The 19,445-nt window shown below is 43.8% G+C and overlaps 1 protein-coding gene across 3 annotated transcripts in view; it reads left to right on the forward strand.

The window, feature by feature from the left end:
• Positions 1-19,445, forward strand: part of Iqsec2 (IQ motif and Sec7 domain 2) — a 79,995-nt gene that overhangs the window by 11,522 nt on the left and 49,028 nt on the right. For 2 of the 3 annotated variants that reach the window (XM_029473107.1, XM_029473106.1), the window contains exon 2: positions 9,843-9,872. The exons of the other annotated variant lie outside the window; for it this stretch is intronic. In XM_029473107.1, the coding sequence (XP_029328967.1) occupies positions 9,843-9,872 (30 nt within the window). The remainder of the gene's footprint in view (positions 1-9,842; positions 9,873-19,445) is intronic. 3 annotated transcript variants of the gene reach the window in all.

A 19,445-nucleotide genomic window follows, 5' to 3' on the forward strand; every position in this document is an offset into this window, starting at 1 on the left:
TGGCCTCGAACTCAGAAATCCGCCTGCCTCTGCCTCCCGAGTGCTGGGATTAAAGGCGTGCGCCACCACGCCCGGCCTACACACACTTTTAAATGACACTCAAGGAGTTGTAGAATAAAAAGCCCATGTCTTGTCAGGCACAATGGCATATGGCTGTAATCTCAGCTCTTGGGAGGCTAAGAGGGGGGGAAGCCAGGATAGTATACATAGGCGCTCCCATGCACCACTGGATATGGTCAGTTGGTCAGTTTTATCATTTAGCTTTTCTGGTAGTAACTTCATTTCTCTTTTTTTATTATTTTATTGTTCTCTCTCTCTCTCACTTCTTTAACATTCACTTATTTGTTACATTCTTTCTTTGTCAGCTTCCTCCATTTCATCCTTTTGGTTTTCTTTTTCTAGAATGTTGGAAGTTGGATATTGGACATACTAGATTGATTTGCTAGGCCACGTACCTTTTCTCTCCTATTTTCTGCCTTGCAGACTGTGAATGACTTCATATAAACTCTTATTCTTTGTATCTCCAGAATCACTTGTCCACTCGCTGGTTTTGCTCAGTGATTCAACAGGGAGCTGATTGTTATAATGGATGTCTTTCAAAAGCCAAAATGAAAAGCAGTTTATTTGAGGCCACTAAAATGTCACTAGACACTCTAATCCATTTCTCATAGCTTAGTTCCTTTCTCCAGGAGCCCTGTGACATTTTGCCTTTGCGAGAATGCCAGGCAGCTTGTGTTCTGAGTCTAGTACTTAGAGTGACAAGGAAGGAAGGAAGGAAGGAAGGAAGGAGGGAGGGAGGGAGGGAGGGAGGGAGGGAAGGAAGGAAGGACTTTGTTGTTGTTGTTAATGATGATGATGATGTGTGTGTGTGCACGTGCACACAAGCACTCACATGTCATGGTGCACATGTGGAGATCAGAGCAAAACTTTCAGGAGTCAGTTTTCTCATTCCACTGTGCAGGGTCTAGGGAGCAAACTCAAGTCATTACACTTGCATGGCAGGTACCTTCACATGGTGAGCCATCTCCCTTGACCTGAAAGGATTTTATTTTGGTTGTGAGCATACCCTTTAACAGCTGAGCCATCTCTCCAGCCCCTGAAAAGATTTTATATGTTGTCAGTTTATCCCTTGTCTTTTGTCCCCCCGTTATATCTATTCTTCTTGATACATACCAAGGCTAAGTCTGGAATCTCTCTTGGCCTCTCATGATCCAAGTTGCTCCCTCCTCAACTGCAGCCTCCTCTGAGGTGTTCTTCAAGAGCCTTCAACTCCCTGAGTCCTCTTTTTAACTTGTTTTTGCTTTCAGAAACTTGTTGAAATCTCTTACTGATGCTTCGCTCTCCTACCCTATTTCCTGATATGATCTCATACTTGCACTTTATTTAATTCCTTTACTTGTATTTTACTACAGTTCTAGAAGAGAGGCAATACATGTTTATGCTCTTGAGTTATAGGCTTTGGCTCCAGCTAAGCCTGATTGAAACCAGAAATATTAGTAACTCCACATTCCCAGTAGCATAGCTTGGATGGCCTCATCTTGACCCTATGTTACTATTGGTCAAAAACAGCATCATGAACATTCCTTTAGCAGGCCTGGTACATCCCTTCCGTCAAGCTCCTCTCCCTAGACCTCAGGTGAAGAACAGATACCTGAGCTCTGTCTCCATCTGCCTATTGCATCCTTAGGAAGCCTTCAAACCTTCTCCTTCCCCTCTCTGGGTGCTTTGTCTGTGACTTGATAGGCTTCTGGTCTGCTGTGCGCAATCACTCCAGGATTGGCTAAGTGCTTGAGGAGCAGCCCATCTTTACCCTGGCAATGAAAGCAGGCAGGCCAGAGGTGATCCCCAAGCACACTGTAAGGGGCTTAGAGGCTGAGTTTAGACTTTCTCAACAGAAGGCTTGCTCTAGCTGCCTACCCTTCTGCAGACACCGTTTCATCATGGCTGAACACTTACTCCTGTACGTCCAGCAGAAAAGGAGAAATGTAAGGCCAATAGAACCAATTCCATTTTCCTGTCCCCCTCCATTGATCTGCAATATTTGTATCCGCCCCCACTTTCTTTTTTGGGTGTGCCCCTCTTCTGCCCCTTCTAAAAGAGCTTGTTGTAGCTGGAGAGATAGATGGTTCAGCAGTTAAGAGCACTGGCTGCTCTTCCAGAGGACCTGAGTTTAATTCCCAGCTCACAACCATCTGTAACTGTAGTTTCAGGGGATCCATCTCCTTTTTCTGGCCTCTGAAGGTACCAGGTACCATGTGGTACACAGACATACATACAGGCAAGCCACTCATACATATAGAACAAAAATAAATAAATATAAAATTAAATAAATAAATAAATAAATAAAAGTGCCTGCTAAATGTTTCTGGTATAGGGTACATCGGGCTATGCCATGTGGAGGGGAGATGGTAGACAGGGGAGGAAGGAAGGCCAAGTCTGCAGGCTGGTATGAGAGATGAAGTGCCTCTTAGCTCTGGTGTGCCAGAAAGGAGCAAAAGTTGTGGCAGTTGAAGAAGTATTTGGTGTGTGTGTGTATGATGACACATGCTGAGTCAGGAAGCTGAAGCAGGAAGGCAACAAGTTCCCTACAAGCATTCAGTGCATAGCAAAGTCCTGTCTCAAAAACCCAAGCAATCAGACAAGTACAGATTTTCAACTTGGACCCACCACTTATTAGCTGAGTGAGTGTGCATGAATCACATTGATCCACCAAGCTTCAGTTTCTAAACCCCATATGATGAGAACAACTACCTCGGACAGATGTTAGGACTACCGTAACTATTGCATGAGTCCCAGGCCATTGTAAACACATAATAAATAGTGGCATTGTTATTGTTTGGGTTATTGTAAGTTTGGCTATGATATAGGCCAATAATGCTTGCTCGTTATATTTATTATGATTATATAATACTCGTTTAGGATGAAAAGGAGGCATACCTTGTATGAAGCCTCCTTGGAGCTTCCCAGCAATTATAGGGCAATGTTTATATTCTCTTACCTAGTTTTTAAGTCTTTAGTTGTAGTCTTTGTTTTCTTCAAAACCTAAATATAAAGTGATCTTTGCCTCTTTAGTTCTGGAACATGATATTTAAGAAATTATAGCCATGTGTAGCGGTACATGCCTATAATCCCAGCTCTTAGAAGGAAGAAATGGGAGGATCAAGATTTCCCAGGCAGCCAGAGCTACCTGGTGAAATCTTGTCTCAGAAAAATAAGAATAAATATAGACAAATATTTAGTCTAAAGTTTGAAGCAATCTTTACCATCACTACTGTCACTATCATCATCTTTATTATTATTTCAGGCTTGTTCAGAGAGTTATGGTGAACAAGGACAATAGAAAACCTAATGGCCAACGACATTCTAGAAAGAGCCTTTATACATATGTATTTTTTTTTCTCTAGAAGCATTTAACATCTTTTTTTTAACTCTCAGTATTCTGAAATGGTATAGCTGCATATCTTGAGGTGGGTCTCTGTTTTGGTGATCTTGTGGCCTCTCGTTCCTTCAATTCTGGGAAACGGTCTTATACTGTGTCTTTGAGCATTTCCTTCCTGCTGTTTCCTCCGGCTTCTATTTCTGGAGCTCCTATTGTTAGACGAAGGAATTCCTCAATTAATCCTCTAATTTTCTTATCTTTTCCCTTCTGTCATTCTCTTTCTTATGTTATCTTCTTTCCTAGGATATCTTTCCACCTTTGATTTTCAAATTCCACTGGCATTTTTATTCTGGCTCTCACTATTTTTCCTTTTTTTAAAAAAAAGAATCTGTTTATTTGTTTATTTATTTATTTATTTATATTTCATGTGCATTGGTGTTTTGCCTGCATGCATGTCTGAGTGTGAGGGTGTCATATCTTGGAGTTACAGACAGGAGTTACAGACAGTTGAGAGCTGCCATGTGGTTGCTGGGATTTGAACTCAGGACCTCTGGAAGAACAGTCAGTGCTCTTAACCGCTGAACCATCTCTACAGTCCCCTAATTATTTTTCACTCTTCAGATTTCTTTTTCTATTTTCATTGTCTTTGTGCCTTTCAGATTCCTTCTTAAGTTTGTTTTCTTTGTCCATCTGCCTCCAAGTTGGTGGTCTTCCTCACACAGCTTTGTAGCATACAGTACTTTGACTGCCTAGAACTTCATTGCCTTTAAAAATAACAAATTTTATTAAGGTTTATTTAATATAAAATAAAATATACCTAGCTTGTGGGTTGGAGCGATGGATCAGCAGTTAAGAGCACCTGTTGCTCTTGCAGAGGACTCAGGCTGTTCCCAGCACCCACATGGCAATTTATAACCATCTATAACTACAGTTCCAGGGGATCTAGCATCCCTTTCTAGCCTCTGCCAGCACCAAGCACGCACACAGTGCTCTTATATACATGCAGTTAAAACATTCATACATATAAAATTAAAAAAAAATCTTAAAAACAGAAACCCTAACTTAAATGACTTTGGATGTTGCCGCTTTGAAACTAGTTCCCATGACACTAGACAGGTGCACCCGACTTTGCTGTTGGAAGGAGGAGAGTAGCAGGAAGTTAGGGTACCAGCATTTCCCAGGGAAGATTCCTTTGCTTTTAGCTCTGTTTCACCCCATCTGCCACTGCACCTGGTGTTCTCAAATCCAAAGCCTCCGGTTGCTGGCCTGGTGCTGGAGGTGGAGAGAATCTAACTGGACAGCATTGAGGACAGCTTTGCAATCCACTATTTTTAGCCTTATACCTCACTCCACCTTCTGAGGTGTACAGTACCTCTAAATCCTGAGCACTGAAGGGGTTCTATAAGCAGCATGGTTTACTTCTGGTCAGCATCTTAGGCTTTCTCTTTCTGTCTCTTGTTGCCGTTATTTACTCACATTTTGGTGGGATTTGGGAATGGAGACAAATCAAGTTAATTAACTCATTGTGTTTAGATGAACAGTCCTCTTTTTATCCTAGGCAACTGCTACTCATCTTCCATGACTCGTGTAGGCACCATATCCTCCAAAGAGTTTATGTTCATGTCCGTAGGGTGGGTTAAGGGACCCTTCTCTGTTCTCCTGTGATATCTTCTTCTTCCCTCTCAGCCATTAATGGAATTGCCTATTTCAAGCATGACTGAGAGACATCTTCTAGTGGTCTGGAGCTATGCCTCATTTCTTCCCATAGCCCTAGCTTGGGATCATAGAAGTACCGAGTGAATATGTGTCACTGGAATGAATGAATGAATTTAGACATAGCTAGAGGGAATGATTATCTAGAAAGAGAAATAAGATGTGTGTATTGGGCTGATATAAGGTTTGTTTCTTAAAATCCATGTGTTGCTTTAAAGCTGTGGTCAGGAAAGTCTATCTAAGCCCAATTTAAACCAATGGAAAAATATAGCTGCTTCTATTTTGTACATTCAGGGAATGGTTGACTATATCATGACAAATCAAAATAATGGTAATGAAGAATATGCACTTATGTGGGAAAACATGCAAAAGAACATACAATGAAAATCATGCAGTGCAAAATCATTTTTTAAGATTTATTTATTTATTTTATGTATATGAGAACACTGGTAGCTGTACAGATGGTTGTGAGCCACCATGTGGTTGCTGGGATTTGAACTCAGGACCTTTGGAAGAGCAGTCAGGGCTCCTAACTGCTGAGCTATCTCTCCAGGCGCAAAATCATTTTTACCACCATGAAGAAATGCAGAGAAATAGAGCAACTGTTCAGGGTTGTTGCTGCCTCTGTGTTGTAATTATGCACATTTGTCTCCTCTCTTTCCCAAGGTTTTCATGGATTTTCTAGTGGAAGAATGCATTCAGTGCACAGTTTTTAAAAAGCTATTCAGACCTGAAGATCAGTATACCGAAGGACCAAAGGATGAAATACCCCAATGGATATCCTGAGAATCAGTGCATTTGCTTACTAGGGTTTACAGTAAAAGGTTCACTGACCACAGATCCTGTAGGTCTTGGCCTGTGGGACATCCCTGAATTACAAAGCAGGACCTAGCGAAGGAAGCAAAAAGAGGAGGTTCTTTTTTTTTTTCAATTTTTATTAGATATTTTCTTTATTTACATTTCAAATGCTATCCAGAAAGTTCCCTATACCCTTCCCCTGCCCTGCTCCCCTACCCACCCACTCCTGCTTCTTGGCCCTCGCGTTCCCCTGTACTGAGGCATATAAAGTTTGCAAGACCAAGGGGCCTCTTTTCCCAATGATGGCCGACTAGGCCATCTTCTGATACATATGCAGCTAGAGTCAAGAGCTCTGGGGGGTACTGGTTAGTTAATATTGTTGTTCCATCTATAGGGTTGCAGACCCCTTCAGCTCCTTGGGTACTTTCTCTAGCTCCAAAGAGGAGGTTCTTGGGTCTCAGTTTACTACAAATCACAATATCATGGAGTGCCCCAAGAAAGACAGGTCTAGGCTCCAAAGTTCAAAGACCCCTCCCCACAAAGCAAGTATCTGTGGAGCTAAGTTCATTAGGACCCCATCCCTTCTAAACTATACTCTGGGTATCTGGGGTCCCAAATTCCCTGTCCAGATTTCTCAAGCTTTTAGCAATTTATTGTCTTATTATCCAAGTCTACTTATTAGGCCCAAGTGTACCCTAAGGAGCTGGGGCGGGGGCAGGGGGCACAAAGAGGGTATGATATGTATGTGTACATGCAAACATAGATAGACGGATGGATAGATAGTGGATGGATGGATGGATAGATAGATAGATAGATAGATAGATAGATAGATAGATACATAGGTAGATAGATAGGCAGATAGATATTTTTCTACACACAAGGGTGTGTCCCTGGGTCTTTGGTTCCACATGTGGACAGCTGAGTCTATTTGATAAGAGAAATAAACATTGGGCTTTTGAAGAAAGTAAATTTTTTGTTTGTTGTTCTCGAGACAAGGTTTATCTCCATAGCTTTGACTGTCCTGGAACTCTCTTTGCTGTCCTTGAACTCAGAGAGTCACCTGCCTCTGCTTCCCAAGTGCTGGGATCAAAGGCATGTGGCATCACTGCCTGACAGAAAGCAAATGTTTTAAAGCTTAAAGAGTGCTTAGAACTCAACTAATACAGCTGCATCATTTTACAGATGAGGAACAAAGGTTTAGAGAGGTGACTTACCAGAATTAACACTGCCTGCTACAGACCAAATCATAATACATCCCAACTTCCTACCACTTCACACTCTCTCCCTGAAGTAGGAAGCAGATTGACCATTTGTGATTCAAGGCAACGCTCCTCAAAAAGGTGCCAGATCACTCTTTATTGATGTTTGTTGCCTTAGGTTTTCTATTGATGTGATAAAACCTTTTGGGGAGAAAAGGCTTTATTTCAGTTTATGCTTCTCTATCACAGCCCATCACTAAAGGAAATCAGAGCAGGAACTCAAGGCAGGAAGTGACACAGAGGCCATGGAGAACACTATTTTCTGGCTTGCTCAGCCTGCTTTTCTATACATCCCAGGACTACCTACTAGGATGTGCCTTCACACATCAATCATTAATCAAGAAAATGTCCCATAGACTTGACCTACAGGCCAATTTAATGGAGGCATTTTCTCAATTAAGATTCCCTCTTCCCAAATATGTCTAGGTTTGGGTCAAATTGACAAGAACTGACCAGCACAGTTGTTATCCATATACAACATACTGAATGCTTAGTGATAGATCCTTGAGGTGGGATGCACCCTCACTTTGGATCTTATGGTGCTAGAGCTTCCCAAATGAGGAAGAATTAGTCCAATGAGAAGACTTGACTAATACACTCTGCATCAGGACTTGGACATCCCCCCTCCCAACCCCACTGCCATCTTGAGAAGTGTAACACATCACAGAAATACTTTGGAAGCAGAAATACTATGAATGGTACACAGTAGATGCTTGTTGATTGTTCAGGATGATGATGATGATGATGCAGATGATGAAGTTGAACTCCTTGATCAGGTAGTTGTCTTTCCAGGTTAGAGCCTAGGGTATAGTCAACTGAATAAATGTGTGCTGGGTTTTGAGATGGGTGCTTGTAAGGGAACCAAACTCTTTGGAGCAGGTGATTAATATTAGAGATGCTGAGGGTTTTCGCTTCCATTCTATAGGCAGCTGGGGAGTCATTGAAGTTTGGCTAAGCACTTGATACTTGAGAATAACTGAGCTGGAATTCGGAAGCTGTCTTGTTGCTATAGAGTGCAGTGGAGAGTTTTAATAACTGCAGTAAAATCTGCTGTGGCCTTGATTCTCTGTTCCTTTATGGGGGACAAAAAAGAGAACAGGTTGGTACCACTGACCAGCTGAACAGGCAACAGGTGTCAGGCACTTTAAGCATCAAAGCCATTCCATGAAGGGAGGGATTCTTAGCACTACCCCCATACTGCCCCGTTTACTGAGTGAAAAAATCTGAGGTTCTTAGACAGCAAGGTGATTTCTTCAGGATAATGTGGCTAGCAAGCAGTCAACTCAAGCAGGCAGACTCACCCTAGTAAAGACTGTACTTTAGCACCCTGACACTTGCCTGTCCTACCTTGCTGGAGCGTGTGTGTGTGTGTGTGTGTGTGAGAGAGAGAGAGAGAGAGAGAGAGAGAGAGAGAGAGAGAGAGAGAGAGTGTGCTTGAGAAGCAGCCAGAGACATCCAGGTTCAGATATTGCCTCTACTACTTACCATCCCTGTGAATTAGGAAAGCTACTTCATGTTTCTGAGTCTAAGCCTCAGTTTCCCCATTTGTAATACAAGGTTGCATATGCGTGCACACATGCATGCGCACACACTCATTCTCTCAACAAATGCTCTTCTAAAATCATCCTCTCAACATAGATATGGATGATATCCACAGGAAACATAAGAATATATCTTGGCTCTCTCAGCTGAAGACAGAGCCTTATGTATTCATCTCTATGCCTTTTACAGCTCAGCCTAGGAGAGGACCTGAGGTGAGGGGTAAAGAGGGAGGAAGACTACTTTCCATACTATCGCACTTCCAGGGCCCCCAGTCTTCCTTTCTCTCCTCTTCTGCTCCCAATACAGTAGCTTCTCTGTCCTAACCTCCATTACACAAGTACATGTGCATACATACATACACACATACTGTCCATGTGACTAATCGCTTGTACAAGCATGTGCGCCTAGACAACACACACTCCTCTCAGGGAGGAAGAGTGAGAGAGGAGGTGAGTGGGCCTAGTTTTGCTCATTTCCTGGCTTTCCTCAGAGCTGGCCCTCACTCCATTTTCTTTCACCCTTCTTTTGCATCGGGGGCCATGCATAATGAAGAAGACGGTCAGTACAGTAGAAAAGAACCTAGCAGCTGACTCATTTACCCTCTCAGCTTGAGTCTGTTCATCTGGAAAATAAGCAGGTTGGACTAGGCAGTTGGCAAAGCCTCTTCTATCTTGTTAATAATGTCTGGCTTTTGTCTGCTTGGTTCCAAAGAGCTTAATCATCCCAACAACTCTGTGAGGATCAACCTTGTAATACAAATGGGGAAACTGAGGCTTAGACTCAGAAAAATGAAGTAGCTTGCCTAAGTCACAGGGATGGTAAGTAGTAGAGGCAATATCTGAACCTGGATGTCTCTGGCTGCTTCTCAAGCCACACTCCAAGGAGAACCACACTAATTATGAGCCCAGCTAGTTCTGACTCCACACACCTTCAATGGCCCTTCGCTTGCTTACCTAGCTGACCATTCCTTCTCCCTGTTGCTCCAACTGACTAAGCACTCACCATCCTGGTCTTTGCACTTGCTGTTCTCCATGCATGAATGAAACACGTGTGTGTTTTTATAACATACATTGGACCTCAACATGGGGTAAGGGGAAAGAGTGGTGAACTTATATTGACTGTTGGGTTTTTTCCCCCTGTTTCTCTTTCAGATCTGATGGTGAGAATTCCAGAACAGTCAGGTCAGTTTCTTTAGTAGTACTTGGGGGATGGGGATGGGCCTGGGGAGGAGGTGTTTTCTGGTTATTACTTTGGGATCCATGGGTAGGGGTCAATGGCAGGGTTTATTCCCCCATTGGTATTAGAAGTGGGTGTGGAATGGAAGGGAGGACAGGGAGAATGTGGCAGGCTTAGAGATGATGGTGTTAAAGACTGTCATTCAGTCCTTGCAGTTGTAGGGGACTTGAGAGCTTTGCTGCACAGCTCAGGGGCTCATAAGACATCGGCTCCAGACCTTCTATTTTCTTCTTTCAGGAGGGAAGGGAACAATGGACACTAGGCTTGCCCAGTCTTATTTTCCCTTTGTCTCAAGTAATGGGGTTTACATTGACTTTATATGTGATACATTCTAGATATTAGAAACATATATGGTATGCTGGGTGGTGGTGGCGCACGCCTTTAGTCCCAGCACATGGGAGGCAGAGGCAGTTGGATCTGTGAGTTCAAGGCCAGCCAGGGCTACATAGAGAGACCTTGTCTCAAAAACCCTGGAAGGAAGAAAGGAAGGAAGATAATGGTGACAAGGAAGCAGTTTTGCATGCTTGGTTAAAAGTTTCTAAGCTTTGTTAAGGTTTAAAGGTGATCTGTTGGTACTTGAGGAAGCAGAACTAAAGCTGAAGTAAGACTAGGGCTCTTTGTGCATGCCTCTGGACCTAATCTGTCAGAAACCTCAGGAAGGCAGAAGTGTCAGAAATAGGAATAATGTAAGGCTGGTGAGGCAGTTTGGGGTGTGGTCTGGTCTTAGCATCTGGATTGGGAACTATGGCTTTTGAGATAAGATGGGCCCAGGCAGTAGAGACATACATTAGGAACAGTCTGTACTCTCTAGGCTTGCACTAGTAAATATGACATCTTTGTGATTGGTAGAAAACAGCTCACTTAAGAAACTATTCTTCTTTCCGAATGGATCAATTGGAAAATGTTCCCTTTCTTGTGAGCCTTGCCTTGCTCACCAGGCTCTTCAGGTTGGTGAACAAAGCACAAATGCGATGTTAGCCCCTATTCACTACCTCTCAGCTGTAAACCCTTGGGTGGGGCACAGTTTGCCCAACTATATGTAACAGTGCAGTTCCTATCATGCCATGCACACTACTGGACATGGGCTGGGGTCAGAAGTTGTCTGTGTACAGACAGAATTTGTCCTAGCATCCCCCTTGCAGGATGTACAGGAGGTCTGCAGTGAGCAAATTGGTACCCAGGTCCAATGGGGAGGGTGGACACATGCTGAGGCCAGCATTAAATCAGTGAGAATGTGGTGGATATAGTGAGCCCTGATGTCTGGGCAAGAGGTCTGTGATGGCACATAATTAATCCTTGCATGCAGCCAAGGAACATGGCCAGGCACAGCTTGTCCTAGCAGTTACGATGGCACTTGTCTAAGAAAGGACACAGATCTCGATGTCCTTACTGCAGGTTTGGGATGACTTCAAGTCCGGGCCTTCCAAAAGCATCTCTGTTAATGTACCTGCTAACTTGTTGAGGAACCAACTGAACTCATCTCTAGTTGTCAGCTTCTCCCAGCTGCGGAGCTCCAGGAACCTTTCAGCTCATGCTATTTAAAAATGACCATAATCATGAGTCATGTGATGACATATGCTGAGCCTTTATAGCTTAACAGAACTTGTCGAGGATTTGCTTTATTTGATCCACCCAGTGACACTGTGGAGGAAACCTGCGCTGGCCTTATCATCTATGTTTTACAGTTGAGGTGAGGAACCAAGCCAGGATTCAAACTCCAGTCAGCCTGGCACCAAGCCCAGATTCCTGCCTTTCCTGTCACTGTAGGACTTCTTAACAGCTTTGCAGATGATGATCATTCTCACCATCATCCAAATATTAGTAATCATAATAATTATCATTGATTCTTCAAATACTAAGAACTGTAAATATGGTCTTATTTAATGCTCACAGCAGCTGCATTAGGCATGGATTATGATGTCTGATCTGCAATTGAAGAAAAGGAGCATGGTGTGGAGGCAAATTCCTTTAATCCCAGCACTTGGGAGACAGAGGCAGGTAGATCTCTGTGAGTTTGAGGCTGGCCTGGTCTACAGAGCAAGTTCCAGGATGGCCGGGGCTACATAGTGAAATCCTTGTCTCAAAACAAAACAAAACAAAGCAAAAGCAAATGAGGAAAAGGATATCCCAAGTAGGTCAATCCCTTACCCAGGGAAAGGTCATTGGGGTGGGGCGTCATTCTTCTGATGAATACTCTGAACTCTCTGGTTCTGAAGCTAGTGTTGATTTGACTCGGATTTGCTTCCTCGTGTGTATACTAGGCTCATATTCAAGGACGCTCTAACAGCTCTGAGGACTCAGCAGGCAGACCAAACTCTGGCTATGGGAAGGGCCTATAGCAGTAGGACATGTAAAGCAAGGGCTTGCAAAATAGTAGGCAGACCCTTTAATTTGGAACCACAGTTGGATGAGACTCTCTGAGGATACTTTCAGGCCCCATGCATACATGCTCAGGTTCACTATAGTTAGGGTGTTTATTGGGGGTAGACGGTATCTAAGCAGGCAGGAGTACACAGGACTGACTTTACATAAGTAGAGTCCATGGATGTAGAATCAGAATGACTAGAAACACAAGGGATGTGTTTAAAGCCAGGGACCAATCAGTTGGGCTAAAACAGACATGAGCAGGAAAGCACTTCTAAAGGTAAGGACCATGATTGGATCAAGGATGTGTCACAGATCTCTTTAGGCATGTCCAGCCTTTTGACTTTATGACATGATGTCATCTACAAACTTCACACAGGGGAACCATGTAAACTGATGTTTACAAAACAATGCAAAAAAAAAAAATCTCAGCTGGGGAGAAGACTCATTTGGTAAAGTGCATGCTAGGTAAGCATGAGAACCTCTGGTTGATGCCCAGAAGCCATATAAAAAGCTAAGCATGATGGGCATGATCTGGTGATCACAGTGCTAAGGAGACAGATTCCTGGAGCTCACTGGCCAGCCATCCTGACAAATCAGTGAGAGACCCCATCTTAAAACAGAAAAGAAAAATTGAAGAAGACACCTATTTTCAGGCTCTGGCCTTCACACACACACACACGTACACACACACATGCATACATATACATGCACACACATATATACACACACATCACATATACATGTCCTTCTGAATCCACATGCATGCATACCATCTACCCACACATACACATGCACACATACACACATGTTCACGCATGCATGTACACACACAACCAATCTCATATTGTTTTAAATAAGTTCATAATTTTGTGGTTGCATCACTTATAGCTATTTTGGGGTGTAGGCGGCCTCTGAGTTGCAGGTTATATACACCTGAGTGCTGAGAAGCTAAGGAAAGTAGGCTTTGTGGCACAGAAAACAGGGAGAAACTTTGGATCCAGGCTAAGGGCTCCATTTGAGGCTAGGTTGCTTTCTAGTTATTTGACTGGGCAAATTGGTTTGTCTCTTGTAAACCCCAAGTTTCTTCATCCAGTAAGCATCTGCATTCATGAGTGTGCACATAGAAGGGCACATGTATGACTGGAGAAGAATTGAGTGCTGGGGAAAATGCAGGAAGAAGACAAATAGGCCTCAGTAGTGTAAAAACTGAATAGCAAGGAGTGAACATGGCAGCAGGTAGACTGCAAACTACCCATGTTGGGGCCCAGGCTTTAGGAATTCAGTACAAGAGTGTAATTAAAACTAAACAACTGACAGCGGGGCAAGGGGCCAAGATGGATGCCTGGGCTTCCTGTATATCCAACAGAATTTGTCAGACCTAAAGGCACCTTAAGCCAAAGTCCAGATTACGACTGGCCATACCTAAAGATCACAAGGCTATCAGTCTGACTTTTGCCATCACTTAAATACTCTGGTCCTTTGTTTCTCTTTTATAAAATGGTTCTGATTTCACTGAATTGAGGGAAATTGAAATAACCCTATGCTTAATATCAAATATCAGGACAACCAACTGCGCTACAGCCTCCCTTAGACTAACTCGTAACTGTATGATATAGAGTCATGCTGTAAAATGTGGACAAGTTTGTTAAAAGCAAACAGACAGGAGGGGCTAGACTGATCCCATCAGCAGAAGGTAAGGGAGTTCCAGATATCCCAGAGGAAATCATGGCTGTAAGAGGTCAGGCTGGAACTCCATGGCCCTGGGGACCAGGCTGAGGTTGCTAGGCATGCAATGATAAAAGCAAGAGGTGGCCTGTTGCTAGGGAAGGAGGGAGGGGGTAGGGGAGCCACTGACACCCTCTGAGCCAGGGACATCCCCATGGCAACAGAAGCCACTGGTGTCTGGAGAAGTGGGAGGAGGAGCAATGTCTGGCTTTGTTCCCAGAGGAGGCCTCCCACTCTGGGCCTCAGTGTCCCTATCTGTCCCACTGAAAATTTGGTTTAGGTATTTTGAAGATTCTTCCTTGTTTTGACCTCCTAGGATGACTAAAACCTTACAATCCTTCCTTGGCTCCCCCATTCACATATCTGAGATACTGTAACCATTCCCCAGAGCCACCCCAGCTATGTCCAGGCTTTCCCTCCCATATGCTTCCTGTTCAGCTCTGCCTGGCTACCCACCCTGCCCAACTCTCTGTTCCTACTGCTTCCTGTGCTTCCAGCCTTTCTCACTTACTGCCTGTAACATGCTCTCTGTCTGAGAAGGGGAAGCAATTCCCATCCTGTACAGTGTGGGAAGCCTGCCCCCCATCCACCCAGACTGCTTCCTCCATCCTAAGCTTCCCGGATGTCAAAGGTCTGATACCCCCCCCCATTTGTGATCACTGTTGCAATTTATTGAGCTATTTCTAAGAGCTGGGCTCTCCACATGATATTTGGCAGGTACATTTATGGTGACATATTGTGATTCCCCACTTTACATAAGACTGTTGGGTAAGCTCCTGGGATTTGTCTAAGGTCTTTCTGATGCCCTGTGGTGGTCCAGGTTTAGAACTTGTCTCTATATCATTCCTTCTGCCCCAGCCTCGGATGCAGGTGCGATTTTTCCTCTTGAGCAGCAGCAGCCCTACCAAACGATGGCTGGGTACTTTATACGTAGTCTCTAGTTTGTCTTCACTATATTCTTAAAGCCTATATATGTGTGTGTTATTTTACAAACCAAGATTCTAAGGCTTAGAAAGCTAAGTTAATTTGCCCTGCGGTAAAAATTAAGGTGGGAATCTAGATCATCAGATTGGTAATTACCACTGTGTTGTGAATTTAGCCTGATTACTTTCCTGAAGCATGGAAAAATTCATTTCCTAAGTAGCAGACCTGGGTTGGACAATCTGTTTTTGATGAGGGGTTTCAAAGAAAGAGGTAATTGGGGGACCCCTGCCTACAGGGAGCGCTAAATCTAGGGTTGCTATGGACAAAGATGAGTTAGTTTTAGAATGTGACAAGGTAGATGGCCAGTGTGTAAGAACAAGAGTCTGGAGGGATTGATCTGGCTTCTGATAACAAGACAGAAGGAAGGACGGAGGGGGACTAGGTAATTTTCCCAAAAGAGGAACTTTTTCTGGAAGCTCCAGAGAGATGAGTTAGGGCAAATGGTTCCTCTTCTCCCCTTCCTCTCTGGGTTCTCCTGCCTCTGCTTGGCCCAGCCCCCGGAAGTGGGTGACCCCTAAGCTGGCTGAGTGCCTGGTTAGCACCAAAATAAACTTGCCTTCCCTCTCTTTCCCTCCCCTTGCCTCTGTCCCCTCTGTCCTGGCTTTAATTAGCAGCCCTAGGGATGAGTCACTTGGCAGCTGGGGAGGGAGGCTATGCAGAGCCCAGTTAAGCTTCGACTCTTGCCCTGAGCCTTACAGGCAGCACCACAGTGTTCATATGTGTGGGTGTGTATTACTGCATGTCAGGGAGGCTCTGCGTCATTGCTGCTGAGAAAAGTGCAGTGGCAACTTTGCATGCTGCCTCAAGGCCATGCATGTCGGGGTGTCTGCACATAAGCAAATCTGGTGGTTGCTGCATTTGTCTCTGTGTGTCACTGAGTGTCTCTCTGTGTGAACGTCTGGCTGTAATGTGTGGCTGTGATAGCAAGTGTCAGGAAATGAGAGAGGGAGCATTTGGGCTAACAAAGACAAATGCCATAATAATTGCAGTCACTTCTCCTGATGTTTTCCCTTCTACCAGCCCCATGCTTGCATTCCCAAATTTCACTTGTCAGAGTTTGGATACATCTTGTTGCAGGGAACAGAAGTTTAGCCAAGCTAGCTCAAGAATAGAGAGGGGAGGGCTAGACTGAGGCTACACCTCACAAAATTAAGAACAATAAATTAAGGATAGCCATGCATTTTTACCACCAAAATCAAGACCCGAAGTCAAGGAACAAGATTGCTCTTTGACTCTGTGGATCTCTTGGGCCTATGTCTTGGTTTTATCCCTCATAGCTTGCTTGACCCCCCCCCCCCTTGCAAATTCTTCTCTGTGGCTTTTTCTGCTGCTGTGGCATACTAGCATGGTCACAACCTAGAAGCTATGTGACTTAAGGTCCCTGTCATTTAACTGCAAAGATCCTGTCCAGCCTCTGGTAATACAAGACAGCGAGGTGGATTTCTGTTCTCTTGAAAATGGATGAGGGTAGAGAGATAAAATACTTAGAACCTGGTATTTTTTTTGCACTGAGCAAGGTTTTTACATGCACAAAAGCGAGCTTAGGAGTTGGGTGTCCTGCGTGGCACATGCCTTTAATTCCAGCACTTGGGTAGCAGACACAGGAGTTTAAGGCCAGCAAGGTCCTCAGGGTGAGGTCCATGACAGCCAGGGCTAAACAAAGAAACTCTGTCTCAGAAAACAAATGAACAAAAATTTGAGGTCAGATGTTAAGATTGCCCATCCACTGAGTTTTTGGTCTCTACTTAATTCCAGGTGACCTTTCTTCTCTGTTTTCAAGTTCCATTTTCATATATCAAAACACTATTATATATAAAACTAATTCTTCACTTTTCTTATGATATTTGTATTGAACCCAGAACCTCATGCATGCTAGACATATGCTCTATTCCTAAGGTACCCTGCTTATTTATTTTAAGTCAAAATGCCTTTTGAACTTTTTGGGGGTGGAGGCATGGGAGGATGGAGTCCAACTATGTATCCCTGGCTAACCTGGAACTCTCTATGTAGACACAGCTGACCTTGAACTCCCATTGAGAGCATTCCTGAGTGCCCAGTCCAAAAATACCTTTCAAGTGCATAGTACAAATGATCATTGCTATCAGTTTGTGGCAGTCTTCATAGCCTCAGAACAACTGGCATAATGGTCCTGGTGGTGTAGCTGCTACCAAATTCATAGTCACTTTAGATATTTTTCTGTTTTGTTAGTTCAGTGACTACATTTATAGTTATTTGTAGTATATAATTACAGACACACATTATCAATATTAGCAACATGACGCTTGAGCTTACTTCTCCATTAATACAAACCCTGCAGTTTCTACATTAATTACAGAGGGAATTAATGACCCCTTAGACAAGTTTTCACCTATTAGTAAAGAGTTAGGAACCAGCTGTTCCAGTAATGACTGGTCTCCAGATGTGAGGGCAATGCCCGTAGCTCTGAAGTTGACCCTGACCTAGCATCCTCTAGCTGAAACTAAAGTCTTCTTAACACCTCATCTGGGGCCTTCTGGTTCTGGTCCAGCAAGAGACGCTGGTATTATTTTTAATAAATATGTAGTATTACTGTTAAGTCTAAGTGACAGAGATTATTCCAGGCTCGGGCAGAGTCTCTTTTCTTTTCTCCTCTTCTTACTTTGTTTTTATTGTTCCAAATATTAATTATTGCTTTTGGCTCTGAAAATATCTATTGAATTTTAGGTAGTGTTAGAGACTACTTGACACACATTATCTTTAGTCTTCATGACCATTCTGCCAAGTAGAGGCAATTTAAGGGTGGGCAAACATATCTAGAGGAAGTGAAGTGACTCGCCAATTCATGCATTTTGTCCTTCATTCAAAGATGATTTATTGAGTAGCTACCAATACCAGTTGATTCAATATGGCAAATAGGATGGTGCACAGTAAAGTGATGGACCCTGCGCTGGACTCCCCTTTCTGGTTAGGAAACAGAAAATGATCCACAATTATAAGAATGCCTTAGTGTCTTAGTATCGGGGACGATTCCCAAGCTGATGGTCCAAACTGAGACTTGGAGGATGAGTAGAAGTGATCTAAGGGAGGATGATGTGGTGTGAGATGAAATGGACAGTATTATATGCTGGAAGTATGGGAGGTGTGGTTGGCACCTGGATTTGTGAGGAACTAAAGCTTCATCTGCAGTGGGAGTGGGTTGTTAAGAGAAGAATCTGGAAATTAGAAGAGTGTACTTTAGGAGGCTGGAACTGGGGCCCTCGTCAGTTGTACCCACTGCTAGGGAGCTACAGGGCTCAGCTGAGGAGTTTCCATGCTTCCTGGGCTCCTGGAAATGTATACAGGGCCAGGCAACCTCCTGGGTGGGTCTGTATGTTAGCTTTACTATATTATAGTGGCTTCAGTGCCCTCTAGTGTCCACTGGCCTATCTTGCAGCTGTGCTGTGTATATCGTCTCCCACCAACATTCATAACCAGCTGGGCCTGTGCTAGGTGCTGGGGACATTGGGATCAGTGAGACACCTGTTCCTACAGATTTCCAAATTAAGTAGATGAAACTGTGAACAGTGTTGAGAGAAGGTGGCTGAGAGACGAGCAGGGTGGAAGGGGACTAGGGAGGTGATTCACCCTGCCTAGATGGGATCAGGGCAGGTTCCCAGAAGACACAGCTTTAGCTGATTTTTGAAGACTATTCAGGTGGGGAGGTGGCTCTGGGATCCCAGGGGGAGAGCACAAGTTAAGATGAGGCATGGAGCAGCTGAGTATGCCTGGGAATTAGAAGTAATTCTGTCTGGGTGAGGTGCAGGTTGGGGGGGGGGGACGTGATACATTTCTGTAACCATAATAGTGATAAGATGCAGGCAGAAGGAGCTCAAGTGTAAGGCCAGCCTGGACTCTGAGGCAAAGCCCTATCTCCAAAAAACAAAATGGAGGGAGACCAAGATTAGCTGAAGGTGGAAGATGGGAGCTAGGTCACCTAAGGATCTATGATACCTGCTACTAGCTTATTTACTGGGTATTTAAAGCATGGAATCTAATTGAAAGCTTCGTAAAGAATCACACATCCATCTAGGTATCTGATGGAATCTAGAAAATATATTTCTCTGAGAATACTTTCCATACAACTCTAGGGGCTTTACAGGTACTCCCTTCCCTGCCTAGCAATGAACCATAGACTTCCAAACTTACCCTAGTTTAAGTAAGGAAAGCCTATCATGGCCTCCAAGGATTTGCAATATTGAACCCCTCCTGCACCTCCAGCCTCATGTGTGTCTCTGCAATTTTACCTCAGCCACATTGGCCTCTTTGAAGTTCCTGGAAGCAGTAGCTCAGGTCTTTTCTTCTGCATAGAATTCTTTCTCCTTCCTGTCTCCATGTGAACATAATGTCTGTCTCCGCTCAGACATAAGCTTCCTGAAGACAGGACATTATCTACCTTTAGAAGCCAGCACTGTGCCTAGTCCACA

Source organism: Mus caroli, chromosome X (genome assembly GCF_900094665.2).
Source record: "Mus caroli chromosome X, CAROLI_EIJ_v1.1, whole genome shotgun sequence".
Taxonomy (NCBI): domain Eukaryota; kingdom Metazoa; phylum Chordata; class Mammalia; order Rodentia; family Muridae; genus Mus; species Mus caroli.